We start from the raw sequence: 14,688 nt of genomic DNA, 5'->3' as shown, positions 1-14,688 counted from the left end.
GAAGCTGATTTAATTTCAACACAACAAAAAATAAAGCGACAAACAACAGCCTGTCCTGATTAAATGAACCTGCTCTGGTACAGAAAACATATCCCGCCAGATTCACCCGGAAACAAAGACCGGAAGTTGTCATGGACTATGGTGGGATATGATTGGTTTCCAGCTCTTTTCTGATTGGTCGAGCCTCTGACACGCTCAAGGGAAAATACGAAGGGGTTTGTTGGCGCCCTCAGTTTGAGATTCAACTTTGTCAAACGATTTCACTGACAGTAATAAGACGGAGCTGTTTTGTTGCAGTCATTTTCGTTTCAGGTGAACAGCTGAGAGGAAACCATCGAACTTCAAACAGAAAACCAGCTGCTCTGCTGCCGACATGCACGTAATTAAAAGAGGTAGGTAACAGCATCTGTCAATATTATCTGATAATGTCAGGACGCTGAGGTTTGTGAGAGTCGCTGAAAACTTTTAAAATACGGCTAAGCTATGAAAGCTGTTAAATATTATGTATGGTTTTGCAATATGTCAATTTATTCTACAGCTAGTCGTTTTTAAACGTTTCAACTTTGTGTGTGATTTGTTTCCCTCGAGTTACTGAACAAAGACTTGAGACCAAAGCTGCCTGTGTTCACCACTCACTCGTTTGAGTACCGATTTGTGTTGAAGTTAAATGCCGCTAGACGATGACCATTAATTTAAATAGTTAACAACATGACTGAGGTTTAATTAGCAGCCTTTGTTGTCACTATCTGTTAATCTTTACGCATTTTTTTCCAGGGCTTTTTTTAAAAATAATGATAGTGCTCTCAATTTACAGAATATGTAAGGGAAGGGTTCTTAGTCTACGATTAGTATCTGTGATTGTGGCGCGAAGTAATAAGGCGTTCTTTTGTTGTCATCATAACTGGTTTGACAGGTGTTCTGTGTGGGATTCATCTGATACACAGAGGGAATCCTGAAACCTATAGAATGGAGTTCACTTGGGTTTGCATTACAAGTGTGTTTCGGGGCTAATAATTTTTCTGAATTTCAGATGGACGCCAGGAGGGAGTTACTTTTGATAAAATCACATCACGCATCCAAAAACTTTGCTATGGGCTAAATTGTGATTTTGTGGACCCTGTAAGTTCAAACCCACAGTATATCTACCCACTAATGATAAAAAGTAGTATGACATAAAGGTGTGTTACTGTTGGCAGAAATGTTCTAGCATTCATTTAACACTATGTTTTACGCTTCAGGCTCAGATCACAATGAAAGTGATCCAGGGTCTTTACAGTGGAGTCACCACCGTGGAGCTGGACACTCTTGCAGCAGAGACTGCTGCCACCCTCACCACCCAACATCCAGACTACGCACTTCTTGCTGCACGAATTGCTGTTTCTAATCTGCACAAAGAGACCAAGAAAGTATTCAGTGGTGAGTCTATATTGTAGTTACTGCAAAAATCTACTGCTGCTTTGTAAATTGTGTGATTTTTGGCACAGACAATAAATATATTTATAACTAATATGACTGCATTTTAATAGCATGCATACAGTATAGATCAGTGGTTCTTAACCTTGTTGGAGGTACCACACCATGCCGTTTTCATATGCTCACTCACCGAACCCTTCCTTAGTTAAAAAATTATTTATTTTTTCAAATTTAAGACATAAGTATATGTTTTACTGGTGTATTTATTGAATTGTGCATTAATGTCACCTTTTTCAAAGAACAAAACCAAGACAGTGCATGAACTCGCATGAAATGACCTACCTGCAAATCAGTGTGACTTCTGCTGTTGTTATTGAGTGACCAGTTCAGATATACGTGGTTTCACCTTGGCAAGTGCTACTCTTATGTCTTTTTCACAGCAAAGTCTGTTTATTTTGTTTTCCATGCAGCTTGAGGAAGAGTTCCTTTATTTTTGCCAGTGCGAGACTAGAGTTGCTCAACTTGACATTGCAAATCATGCAGAACGCTGACTCCCATCACGTTCCGTTTTACAGTACATGTAAATTCACGTTGCACATATTCGTCCGACCACTTTCTATTTTTGCTCAACATAGTTACTATTAATTAAAATATTAAGAAAGTAGTCAGATGACGTACCGTCACGACAGGCATAAATCGACTACTGAGTGTGCAAAATCCCCTGTAGCACAGGTAGGCTAATTGATGTAGCGTGATCACCTGCAGCCATTGATGACTAAGGGGGGCGTGTCATCAAGAATTAACAAGATGTGTCAATCATACACAGTGATTCGTGTATGTTCGGCAAAAAACACCTGACACATCGTGTCGGGTGTTTTGTCTTGACCTCCGTCTCCGCCGAACCCCTGAGACCGACTCACCCAGGTTAAGAACCCCTGGTATAGATATTTACCTTTTCATGGTTAATAGTGCTTTTGTTCTTTTCCCCCGTGTTGTTGTAAATTTGATTAAAATTTCAGGCAGGGAATCTTTTCAGAAAACCTATCATGAATCATTATGTATGATTAAAAGGGTTAAATTATATTCCTTTATTGTCTCCCCTGAGGGAAATATCTATGTTTGACCTATATTCCAGAGGAGCAGTAGGCAGCTCCCTTAAAGCACTATTAGTTAGTATTCCTTATCTTACTCAAAGTGCTTTGACAGACTGTGAATCACAGAACCTTCCGATAAGGGTATTGACATTCCTTGCTTTTTTTTTTTTCTCCTATAGATGTAATGGAGGATGTGTACAACTACATCAACCCACTAAATAGACAACACTCTCCCATGATCTCCAAGGATATGCTGGACATCGTCATTGAAAACAAAGCTGTGAGTCATATTTGATTACAATAGTTTTTTTGTGATCCTAATATGTCACAATTTTATTTTATTTTTTTACATAACATTGTCTATTCTTTGCAGCGCCTCAACTCTGCCATCATTTACGACAGAGACTTCTCTTACAACTTTTTTGGCTTCAAGGTAACCTGTCATATCAATTTATCTTTGACATTTCACTAAGATTATATTTGACTTATACATTTAAATTGTTTGTTCTTCTTACAGACTCTTGAAAGGTCATATTTGTTGAGGATCAATGGCAAAGGTTAGAGCTGATTTTTCTACAATGTCAGTCACTTTCAAGTTATTAATAGCTGTGATGTTTGTAATGGCTAATTTTTTTTTTCTGTAGTTGCTGAGAGGCCACAGCACATGCTAATGCGAGTAGCAGTTGGGATTCATAAAAGAGACATCGATGCAGCCATTGAAACGTACAACTTGCTATCAGAGAAGTGGTTCACGCACGCCTCTCCTACTCTGTTTAATGCAGGGACCAACCGACCTCAGTTGTCCAGGTAAGGACTCGACTCACCTCAGTCTCTGATGCTTTATTGTTATATTTTTTTTTCTCTCTTAATTCAAATTCTTTGGGGAATTTTGCAGCTGCTTCTTGCTATCCATGAAGGATGACAGCATAGAAGGTATTTACGAAACACTGAAGCAGTGTGCCCTCATCTCCAAATCAGCAGGAGGTATTGGACTGGCTGTCAGCTGTATCAGAGCAACAGGCAGCTATATTGCGGGGGTGAGTAAATCATATGCCACACGGACTAAAGTCAATAAGTTATGGAAGAGCTATGATACCCACATTTTTTTGTATCGCTTACTGTGAGTCTTGTTTCAGACCAATGGAGTATCCAACGGGCTGGTTCCGATGCTGCGAGTTTACAACAACACAGCGCGCTATGTTGATCAGGGTGGTAACAAGGTGAGGACTTAAGATTTAACGATAGACTCACTGTAATTAAGCTTTAGAGACACATGTGATACCACGTTTCATTGTTTTACTGTCCGTCTTCTCTCATTCAGAGACCCGGAGCCTTCGCCGTGTACCTGGAGCCGTGGCACTTTGACGTGTTTGATTTCTTGGAGTTGAAAAAGAACACGGGTAAAGAGGAGCAGAGGGCCAGAGACCTGTTCTTCGCCTTGTGGATCCCAGACCTCTTTATGAAACGAGTGGAGAGCAATCAGGTGAAGACTTGAGGGAATCGCAGATCTCACATAGGTTACAGTTTAAACTGATCTACCTATTCTAAAATCGCCACTCTGATGCATTTGACATTTTGAGGATCCTGCTAAATCCTGAACATTACAATTTGTGGAAAATTCTTAATGTTTCTCCCATGCTCTTGTAGGACTGGTCTCTAATGTGTCCCAATGAATGCCCAGGGTTGGATGAGTGCTGGGGAGAGGAGTTTGAGGAGCTCTACACTCAGTAAGACGGCTTACAAACTTTACTGTTAATAAAATACTCATTTCTCATTGCTAAATCGTCCCATGTCTCCTGTTTGTACTCAGATACGAGAAGGAGGGCAGAGCCAAGCGTGTGGTGAAGGCTCAGCAGCTGTGGTATGCCATCATTGAGTCTCAAACAGAAACCGGTACTCCTTACATGCTGTACAAAGATTCATGCAACCGGAAGAGCAACCAGCGGAATTTGGGCACTATCAAATGCAGCAATCTGTGCACAGAGATCATAGAGTACACAAGCAAAGATGAGGTGAGATATTGTCATTCTGTAGATGTGGTGTACATATTTTTCTGTAATAGTAGCTTGACCTTTATACCATTTTTTAAAAATTCTTATTTTCAATTTGGTTTGGGGTTGGGTTTTTTGTCGTTCTACTCAGGTTGCAGTGTGCAACCTGGCATCCATCGCTCTCAACATGTATGTCACCCCAGAAAGGACGTTTGACTTCAAAAAACTTGCATCCGTCACCAAAGTTATCGTCAAGAATCTGAACAAGATTATTGACATCAACTACTATCCCGTGCCTGAGGTTTGCTTTGATTGCTTTCGTTGCTTTTTTTGCCAGATCTTATGTGCACTGTGTTAACAAATGGGTTCTCCTCCCGCTTTACAGGCCAAAAGGTCGAACATGCACCACAGGCCCATTGGAATCGGAGTGCAGGGTCTGGCTGATGCCTTCATCCTCATGCGTTATCCATTTGAAAGCAAAGAGGCACAGTTGCTCAACATTCAAATCTTCGAGACCATCTACCATGCTGCCCTGGAGGCCAGTTGTGAGCTTGCTGCTGAGTTTGGCCCTTATGAAACCTATGCTGGCTCTCCTGTCAGCAAGGGGGTGAGTTGTTTTCACATTGTCTCATATCTGTCTTAGGTTGTAGTATCAGTTTGTGAGCTTTACTGTTTGTGTTTTCCAGATCCTCCAGTATGACATGTGGGATAAAACCCCAACAGATTTATGGGACTGGGAAGCACTAAAGGAAAAAATTGCCAAGTAGGTCTCCCTGAATGTTATTAATACTTCTGATGTTACATAAGGTATCTGACAATTGTAGCTTGTCCACGATTAAGCTCCAGTCTTGCCCTGTGTGTCCTCAGACACGGTGTGAGGAACAGTCTACTCTTGGCCCCAATGCCCACAGCTTCCACTGCTCAAATCTTGGGCAACAATGAATCCATTGAAGCTTACACCAGCAATATCTACACTCGCAGAGTGTTATCAGGAGAGTTTCAGGTCAGCCTTGGCGTCCTCACTGGGACCCCCCTCATCACATGTCTTAAGAAAAAGTTGTTGAGTGTGTTTTCTACCTCCAACAGATTGTGAATCCTCACTTGTTGAAGGACCTCACAGAAAGAGGACTCTGGAGTGACGAAATGAAAAACCAGCTGATTGCTCAGAATGGGTCCATCCAGGTAGGACAACTAAAACTGTCATTTCAATATTTTTTTTAGTGCTGAAACATTAATGCACACATTTATTCACTTCTCCACAGGGTATTAAGGAGATCCCTGATGATCTAAAGCAACTGTATAAAACTGTGTGGGAAATCTCCCAGAAGACTATCCTTAAAATGGCAGCAGATCGCGGCGCTTACATTGACCAAAGCCAGTCCCTGAATATCCATATAGCTGAGCCAAACTATGGCAAATTGACTAGCATGCACTTCTACGGTTGGAAGATGGTAAGCCAGGCCTGAGGTAATGCTTGGTGCACCAAAATGTAAAGAAACATTTTTAATGTGTGAAAATCTTTCCTCTGCAGGGGCTGAAAACTGGCATGTATTACCTGCGTACGAAGCCTGCCGCTAATCCCATTCAGTTCACTCTGAACAAGGAGAAATTAAAGGAGGCCCAGCCAGCCAAACGTGAGGACGAGACTAAAGAGCGCAACACTGCCGCTATGGTCTGTTCCTTAGCGAACAAAGATGATTGTCTGATGTGTGGTTCCTGAGTGAAGTGAGGTTCATCTCCATTTAAATTATACTTTTTGGAAGAACCTCACTCACTCCAATCAAGTATGTTGTTAAAATGCTTTGACGTAAGTTATGGTCATCAAGCCACAAAATTTTGCAGTTTTTATTTAATATTTTTGACATTTATATCATGATGTGAGTTGTATGCATGCTTGTATGGAATGCTTTAGTTGTAAGGTGTAATATTTTCTCTTTTTATGTATTCTATCAGTCTATATGGTGTATTGGTCACATGAATGAACTTCATGTTTTTATTGTCGATAAGGAAAAAATTAAACATTTTCTACATCAGTTTTAAGTGAGGTATTATTAACTACACAACTGTCAAGAATATTTTAAACCCTGAACATATATTTGAATCAACAATGCTTTGTTCCTATATACATATTAAGAGCACTAAGGTAATATATCTTCTACATCTATGGAGGAAACTGGAACATGAGGAATGGGTGTGTAATCAGTGTACATACTGTATTTCACGAATATTGTAACAGAAAAGTTTAATTTCACAAGTTGTCTGAAAATTAAAAGGCTTTTGTATCAGATGACTGTTTACAACAGTAAAGGTGGAAATGAACATGGCATCACTTCTCCACAAAGGCCTTAATGTCATGGTGTATTGTCCTGGGACTGATGATGCTGCAGGTGATGACTTAATGACTTCATAAACCTCAAGGGAAGGGAACAGCTGAAGCAAGCTGAGACCTGCACCTCAGCGAGGTGCTATGTCTGCCACCTGCTAATAGGAAACACCAAAGCCACACTAAAACAGTTCTTGGCTGCAGTCATGAAGCAAAGGCAGAATGACGAAGAACCCTCTTTATTCTAGCCAGACATTAAAAACCCTACCATTGTTATTTAGTCTTCTACTGAAGTTAAACCCTCAGATACATGGACATATTTGTCAGAGTTGCTGTGAATCATGGGGTCTGTTGTATTTTCGTAGCTGTAGAAAACAACCAGTATGATTAAGAAGATTCTCCATTTCCTCAAATCTGTCATTAGGGACAATCCAAAAAGATGCTGTAATCCTATCCTACCTTAGACCCAATTATTGTCTCAAAACACATTAAGCTTGATAATTTATTAAGCAGTGATTAAAATATTTACAACAGGAAACAACTGCATTTTCAAAAAAAATATTTGTTTCATTAAAGTCAATGTTAATTCATTGTGACATTTACCACTTAACATTGAATTTTAGAAAGTGGCTGTGAGGAGACTGCAGTGAAAGAAGGAAGTGGTTTCCAGGAACTTAGTTTTTATAAGCATGCGTTTTCCCAGAATAAGCAGTTAAAAGTTAGATTGCGCTCTCACTTCTGCTCAGCACTGATGGAGCTATGGTTAGCAGGTTCTTAGCTTAACTGGGTATAGCACAAGTGGGAAAACTTATCTAGCTCCTCCACAGGTCCATAATATGCTGAATCTTGTCTGTATAATTGACAGCAAAGCAAAAAGAATGAAAATGATAGTTTACTGTTTCACAGTGGCTGTACTTCAAAGTTAAATTCTTAAAATATGGAATTTACTCTTTAAAACCTTTTAAAAAATATTAGAACCTGTGAGCAGCAACGAGATGTCACAATATATAATAAAGCCTAAAAGTGTGATTCTTAACTAAAATCGTGAGAATGGAATTATTAAATAATGAATTTTTAGATGTACCTTTTTGACCTGCAAACTTCTGAGTCATCACTATCTTCAAGCCCCTCATCTAACAGAACCAAAATCATGATGTAGCCGGTTTTGAAAAATGCAAACCGTATTCAAAAAATATATTGAGATAAGAATTGTTCATCGCCAACACAAGCCTTCCAATCAGATACTGGAAGAGGTACCAATTAAAAGAAACCTGACTGTGGTTATGGTGTAACTAGTATCCCATCAATCAATCCCTCCCCTTCTTGGGAACCAAAGCCTGTGTCGTGGGAACTACTGCTGCCAGTGGGTGAGGGAACATTTTTCTTGGCTACAGGTTTTTCATTATTCTCAGACTTTTCCCATTTTTTGTCTTGTAGCTCTTTATCTTTGAACTTGTTTACTGAACCCTTCAAATTTTTATTTTCGCTGATGCTTTCAGCTCGTTCGAGGGTCATCTTTGTGGATTTTTCCCAAACATGTTTCAGTTTGAGTTTCTCGTTTTTCTTTCTGTTTTCTTCGTCAGCCTGTTCAGCCTCCACTTTAACCTTTTCTGTATCATTCAGACGCGCTCTTGCCACCACCTCTGCAGTCACTTCATTGCCATTTTGATCTGCTTCCACTTGTCTTTTCTGCTCAGTTTCATTGTGAACGCTGGGCTCTTTTTTAACCCTGGCTTCCTCCATATTCACCACATCATGTTCTATGACCTCATTCGGACTATCTGTTTCACCTTCATCCACCTGATTCTGTTTGAATCCTGACTCTTGTGTTGCATCAGGGCTATACCCACCTTTATGCTCCTCTTCATGATGTACTGTCACTGTAAGACATGTATCTTTGGCTTCTTGCCTGGTCATAAAACCTCTGAAATTGTTCTTAGCACCAATGATATACCTCCCCAGGGAACAGGACCCATCCTTGTTCAATGCATCGTTTGCATTATGTACATCATCTATCAGAAGCTGATGGATCACTTTCATATCGCTGTGCATTCTGACGATGGCCTTGCTGAGCTCAGTGATCCGATTGCCAATATCTGATAGAAGAGAATTCTCCTATTACAACACAGCTTGAAAGATTTTAAAAATAAACAAACATAACATTCCACTACCAAAAACAGGTACATTTTACTGAGGGAAGACAGAAGGAATGAATTTATTTCAGTGCCGCATAAATAAAGTTGGCATTTATTTTTATTCTAATAAATGATATCATAGATTATTTTACGTAAGTAATTGAGAAAAATGCCAAAAAGGAAAATAAGCATTTTGAAATCAAAAAGGCTATAATAAAATCTATCATGAGTTAAATTACTGTCAAATCATTGTTGCATTTTTTACGCAATATACTAATTTATTTATTTCATAGGATGATTTTATTTTGTGAGGTTCCATAATTCTTAGTAACTACTGTATATCACATTCCTAAAATAGAACTCATAAACTCTTAAGAACACCATATTTATATCTCTCACAATATCATTATATTCATGCATTACTATCAAGCTGTTCTACTACAACAGAGTCATAGTTACCTTTTCTCTTGGTCTCTTCGAACTCCCTGCGGGCCGACTCGATGTAGCGCTGCACCAAAGCTCTGATCACTTGCTGTCGGTAAGGCAGCTGGTTTTTTCCAGGGCCCTCACTGTTGTTCTTGAAACACATATTTGATATGATTAGCAAATAACTTGCTTTTCCAAAGCTTTTAAGAATATAAAACACCCACTTACTATAGAAGGTAAAGGGGGATATTTATGTTCAGAATTACAATTGCAGCAACAGCAGATTTTTCTGAAGATAGCCCTGGAACAGAATATAAAATCTATTGAGAAAAAAATATAAAGAGAAACAATCTAGTTTTAAAGGTCGACTGCACACCTTATGATGTAAAAGACAGCTTTGGGTGAGGGGATGATGTTGAAGGGCACAGGCATGGTGAGGCCCTCTCTGAAGTAACTGAGGTACAACTTTGACCTGGCAAATTTCCACTCAACATCTGCATCATCCTGAAAATTAAAAATAATTGTGATGCAAGTGCTCGTCTTTGCTTTCTGCTTTCATTACCGGTGTACTGCAAAAATATTTAATTACCTCAATTTTCTGGAAGGAGTTGGTGATCATAGCAATAAGCATGTTGAGCAGGACGATGACGATCACGAGCGTGAAGATTCCGTACAGAATCCGTCCTACAAATTCTGCCAAGACATACTGAGGCATATCCACGTAGTCCTGGTTGGCCACGCCAAACATGGTCCAGAATAGGAAGTGAAACGTCTCATTAAACCTGCAAGTGGAGCACTAGTCAGGCAGTGGAGACTTATCGTGATGAGTGTTCATAATTTAACAAGCATTTGTGACGTACAGACTACATACTTATTTTAGTTTCGTTCTCTCAGATAAAGAAAAAATGTACAGTAATTTGTTTGGAATAAGATATCGTAACCTTTTTTTAAAAAGTTAATCTCCTGTGCATATTATCTGGGACATTTTCTTCTTGACAAATACATTTGTCAGTTCTCTTTGCTTTTCACACTATGTAATTGGAGAACTGTGCCAACCATCTAATATTTATCTGAGAAATTTCTTCATATTTCTCGTTACTTACTGTTCTCATATTCCTCTGCCAGTACACAGTAATCTCTTTTAATTAAATCAACCTAATGTACGTTCCAAAAATATCCAGAACACTTGGCCTCGTCCATCCAGTTTCATGGTGGTCCATTATATAGTTTGTATATTTTTAACAATTGGAGTCAATGATTTATATTTGTTTTAATGTGGAAGGGGCTTAAGGCACAGTAGTTGAAAAATTGTTATATCCCAACCAGAATGATGAACCATGCAGCGTCAAAGTGATACTCTATTAAGACACTCTGACCATCCAAAAGATGGTTTCAGCTGCATTCCATGAGTCTCGGAACGCAGAGCTCTTCTGTGAGACACAAAAGTGCTTTAAACAGTCGATAAGAGTGTAGGAAACGGTAACAGATAGAAGGTGGTTTAATATCAGTATGGGGAGGGTTCATAAAACGTTTACATTACCGGAAATAATAAGATAAATAGTTAGTCGCTATATCACGGAATTTGTTATTCGCGTGTGGTTCCTGGAATGCATTAACTGCAAGTAATGAGGGCGCACTGTATGTTTATTTGCCCAAAATGACAAACTATCCTTAATGCATGTATTTTTCTACTATCCAAATGTTCCATTTATAAACCTACTGAATCCACACTTTTTTTTTAGAGTTCTTTTCAATGATGCATATATTGGATAAGCTTGAATGCTTGTATTAGAATCCCTAAGTTGAAGCATCAGTAACCAGGAAGGTGAAGATGACATATTCTTACCTGCCCAGGTGTGGAGAAATGACATAAGGAACATATACATTGTTGATGCCGCAGAGAAATGCTGTTCCAATGATCATCAATATAAACATGAATCTAAAATAGGAAGAAAAAAAACATTCTTAGTGGCTTGGTAACAAAGTGAGCAGGGGATACCATGAAGGACACCCTTACCTCATCATGTCATCGATCATCCTTCCGATGGAGATCTGCAGAGTCCCCAGAGACTCGTGGGCTGGTAGGATGTACGCCAGTCGTGTGAAACTCAACATGCTGGTCACGGCAAAGAGCACCTCTGCAATCAGCTGGGGATCCTCCTGATACCAGTCCTTACGCACTACAAGACAGTTTCAAATAACCAAAGTGAAAACTTCAGCATGAAGACATGATCAATCCTTCTGGATAAATGGCCTGTTCTCACCTGTCTCAGTGAAGTAGACACACTCGTTCGGTGTATTTTGGTCTTGGCAGAGAAAGTAGCCTTTTAGCACAATGAGCACACGTAACACAAAGGACGCCAGGTACATACTGAGCACCATCATGTCCAAGCAGTTCCACCAGTCTAGGAAATAACTCCGCAGCCCCTCAATCCATACTTCCTTACACTCATACCAGAAAAATCCTGAAGGAGAAGATAGGATGTAAACATTTAGATCTGACTTTAATTTTTCCACAGTGGTATTGAGTTATTATAGAAAGGCATGAGAACAAACCCACCAACCACCCACACCATGTGGAAGGAGCTATGTAAGATGTTCTGCTGCCGAGAAGCAAATTTTTCCCGATATATCTCCATTGTTATTGATTCTCCAAGTAGTGTAATGAGAAACCAAAGGTAGGAAGCAGAGTGGAGTAGAAATTTGATCACAGGAACCTTAAGCAACTTTCCCACCTGGTGAAAACACAAAAGACAATCTCTGAATTGTCAGGATCAAAACACATCTATTTCCTTATCTGACTGTCTCTGATGACAGTCCATCCAGAATTAGAAACACCTCTTCTTCATTTGGTGACCTGTACCTTTGACTTTGGTGCAATCCAGTAGACGAGGCAGAGGAGCGGCATGGTGACGAAGATCCCCACAGAGACAAACAGCTTCCAGGCTGTACGGCTGCCTCTCCACCCAGCCAGGTTCCCACACCAGATAGATGACAGCACCTGCTGGCAGATCGGATGGGCCACAAACTGGACAAAAAGTAAACCCAAAGAAGGTCAGAGACAATTATAGATGATTAATGATTCCGATCAGCTCTCACTAGGTTTGACAGCTTTCTACCTGCTTTTGGTTGTAGTTGACGGCAAGCCGCAGACGTGACAGGTTAGGTATTCCCTCTTCAAAAGCCTGCTCCTCCATGACATCTTGTCTCTCATCCCCGCAGCTGTTTAGGATGGTTGTTACCTCACTCTGGTTACGACACATACCCAACAACTCAACAGCAAAATCCTGGCAAAGCTGCTCTAGGCTCAGGTACTGAGGCTACAGGAGAGAGGCGCACCACAGCAGTTTCAAGAAATAACATTGACACACACACACACACTGTGTGTGTGTGTGTGTATGTGTGTGTGTGTGTGTGTGCGCGCGCGTACAGTAGGAATATCATCAGACCTTGAACTCTGGCTCTTTCCGTGAAAGCTTGCGAAGTTCTCTGCTCAGACCAAAAGCTTGGAGCATGGCATCATCTGAGGTTACGGACAAGTAGGCACGACTGGCAATTCCACGGTACGTGTTGATTCGAGACAAAGAGAACTTCAGCAGGTCATACTGCCGGCCATTGCGACACTCCAAGCAGGCACAAGATATCTTATGCGGCCATGGGATACCGTGACCTTTTTGCGTGAGCAGGGTGACTATATCATACAGGTCTTTCTGGCAAGCCAAGGTCAGAGGAGTCACACCAGGAGCAAACTGGGAGTTGTCAATGGAGTGGTCAAAGATAGCTTGAGAGAAAGAACGTACATCCATCTTGTTGCCTTTCTCCTGGTCCAGGCGATCCAGCAGACGCTTTACCACTCTGGGCTGGTTGGTATCCACAGCCACTAGGAGAGCTTCATGAATCTGCCGAAAGTCAAACTTGACCCCATGCAGGAGGGCATCCATAGAGTTCTCGCTGCCCAGACGGATGGACAGATTAAGGGCCTCCCTCCACTGCCGGTCTTCAGAGTCATCAAGTTGCCGGACGATTCCATCACCAGTCTTCAGGAGTGCACACACCAGTTCTATTTTCCCTTCCTGAATGGCAGTGATGAGTTCTGGAGGGAACTGCAACTTCTTGTTCATAATCTCACGCCATTGTTCTTGCTAAGGACAGTAAACATATACTGTATATTTTTCAATTGTCATGAAGGACAAATTTTACAAACAATAAATGAATAAAAACGCCTGCTTACCGTAAGGTTTTCCATTTTTGATGGAAAAGAAGTACAACTTCCAGCAGAAATCCTGAAGTGAAAACACAATCAAGCTTCTGTAGACATAAAAACGGGTGGTTTCCAGCTATTTTCAGATATCAACAGATTCAACAAGCAATTCTAGGAAAAGAACTGTGCACTCCTGTGTCCTGCGATCATCGTTTGCCTGCTGACTGTACGGTTCCAGTATCAACATACTCAATAACACACTTCAATCCCCCATGGGCCAAGGCCAATTAAAATGTATCCATTTCAAAGTGTTTCATGCTTGGCTGGGCCCAAACTAAACTGTATCCATGTTCAAATACAAATTAGCTGCCCTCTCCCTGCTGGAAACAGCACCATGGCACAATTAGGTAGCTTTTACTGAGGTGGCAGCAGCTGTCATCATCTCTCCCAGAGGAGCCGGAAGGAAGTCGCATTGATCAGAAAAACAAGGAGATTGCATAAAAGGTATTCTGGGTTTGTAAAAAATCTTTTCATGAATATCCATTAAAGAAAGTCCAGTTACTAAAACCAGACTTCTTCAGACTTCTGAGGTTCAGTTTTGTATTTTGATGTGGTTGTGTGGCACCAAAGCATAATAAGTCATTAATTGCATGACTACTAAAGTACTGCTCTTAAAAATGTAAGGTACTTACTGGAAGTATTTTCTTTTCATGCCCGTACAGGCTTCTGCTCCACTACTAAGCAGAAATAATACTACTCCCTCCATGTAATGAGACATTGCTTTGGGCTCTGAATATTCATGGTGGAAAATTCCTTCTTTTTTAAAAAATTTTTTAGATATCAACCAATTGAATAATGGAGAAAATAACCAGCTTGTGGAGATAACCATTAGTCAGCTCCACCTAAACCATGAGAAAAATATTGTAATAATATATTGAGCAGTTTAACAGTCACAGGCCACATTTTAAGTCCTTTTACTGCAATATTCATTTCTAATTAAATTGTCATACTTGAATTGTTTTTGTGGTATTACCATCATTGCTTAAGGTAAAGATGTATGCATTTCTGAGTTTGGGTGAAAGCTCTATGCATACCAGACAAGCTA

At 40.2% G+C, this 14,688-nt stretch overlaps 2 protein-coding genes across 2 annotated transcripts; one reads left to right on the top strand and one right to left on the bottom strand.

Annotated features, from left to right (window-relative positions):
- The first annotated feature begins 125 nt into the window (after positions 1–125).
- On the top strand, positions 126–6,544 carry LOC137606148 (ribonucleoside-diphosphate reductase large subunit-like). Its single transcript, XM_068331254.1, has 19 exons — positions 126–392; positions 1,031–1,119; positions 1,239–1,416; positions 2,687–2,787; positions 2,881–2,940; positions 3,025–3,064; positions 3,152–3,314; positions 3,403–3,544; positions 3,644–3,727; positions 3,829–3,990; positions 4,155–4,234; positions 4,318–4,519; positions 4,650–4,799; positions 4,884–5,105; positions 5,185–5,261; positions 5,366–5,501; positions 5,585–5,680; positions 5,761–5,949; positions 6,030–6,544. Exons 1-19 carry the CDS (start codon positions 374–376, stop codon positions 6,216–6,218), a joined length of 2,379 nt encoding a protein of 792 aa, XP_068187355.1. The 5' UTR covers positions 126–373; the 3' UTR covers positions 6,219–6,544.
- A 217-nt stretch (positions 6,545–6,761) lies between these two features.
- On the bottom strand, positions 6,762–13,701 carry LOC137606357 (short transient receptor potential channel 2-like). The gene is made up of 13 exons (XM_068331592.1): positions 13,614–13,701; positions 12,832–13,524; positions 12,502–12,702; positions 12,246–12,410; positions 11,943–12,117; positions 11,647–11,847; positions 11,400–11,562; positions 11,229–11,321; positions 9,972–10,164; positions 9,759–9,886; positions 9,611–9,683; positions 9,416–9,533; positions 6,762–8,917 (listed from the first exon to the last, which is right to left on the bottom strand). Exons 1-13 carry the CDS (start codon positions 13,626–13,628, stop codon positions 8,103–8,105), a joined length of 3,033 nt encoding a protein of 1,010 aa, XP_068187693.1. The 5' UTR covers positions 13,629–13,701; the 3' UTR covers positions 6,762–8,102.
- Positions 13,702–14,688: the final 987 nt, after the last annotated feature.

This window comes from Antennarius striatus, chromosome 13 (assembly GCF_040054535.1).
Source record: "Antennarius striatus isolate MH-2024 chromosome 13, ASM4005453v1, whole genome shotgun sequence".
NCBI lineage: Eukaryota > Metazoa > Chordata > Actinopteri > Lophiiformes > Antennariidae > Antennarius > Antennarius striatus.
Note: the sequence above shows the minus strand (reverse complement) of the source record. Positions and strands in the feature narration are given on the sequence as shown.

What these genes read in the sequence shown, in the direction of transcription:
- LOC137606148 (XM_068331254.1), top strand. An exon ending in GACCAAGAAAGTATTCAGTG is followed by an intron (nt 1,417 to 2,686) that starts GTGAGTCTATAT and finishes TTTCTCCTATAG; the next exon opens with ATGTAATGGAGGATGTGTAC. An exon ending in AGTACACAAGCAAAGATGAG is followed by an intron (nt 4,520 to 4,649) that starts GTGAGATATTGT and finishes CGTTCTACTCAG; the next exon opens with GTTGCAGTGTGCAACCTGGC.
- LOC137606357 (XM_068331592.1), bottom strand. An exon ending in TGTCTACTTCACTGAGACAG is followed by an intron (nt 11,563 to 11,646) that starts GTGAGAACAGGC and finishes ACTGTCTTGTAG; the next exon opens with TGCGTAAGGACTGGTATCAG. An exon ending in ATTTCTCCACACCTGGGCAG is followed by an intron (nt 10,165 to 11,228) that starts GTAAGAATATGT and finishes CTCCACTTGCAG; the next exon opens with GTTTAATGAGACGTTTCACT.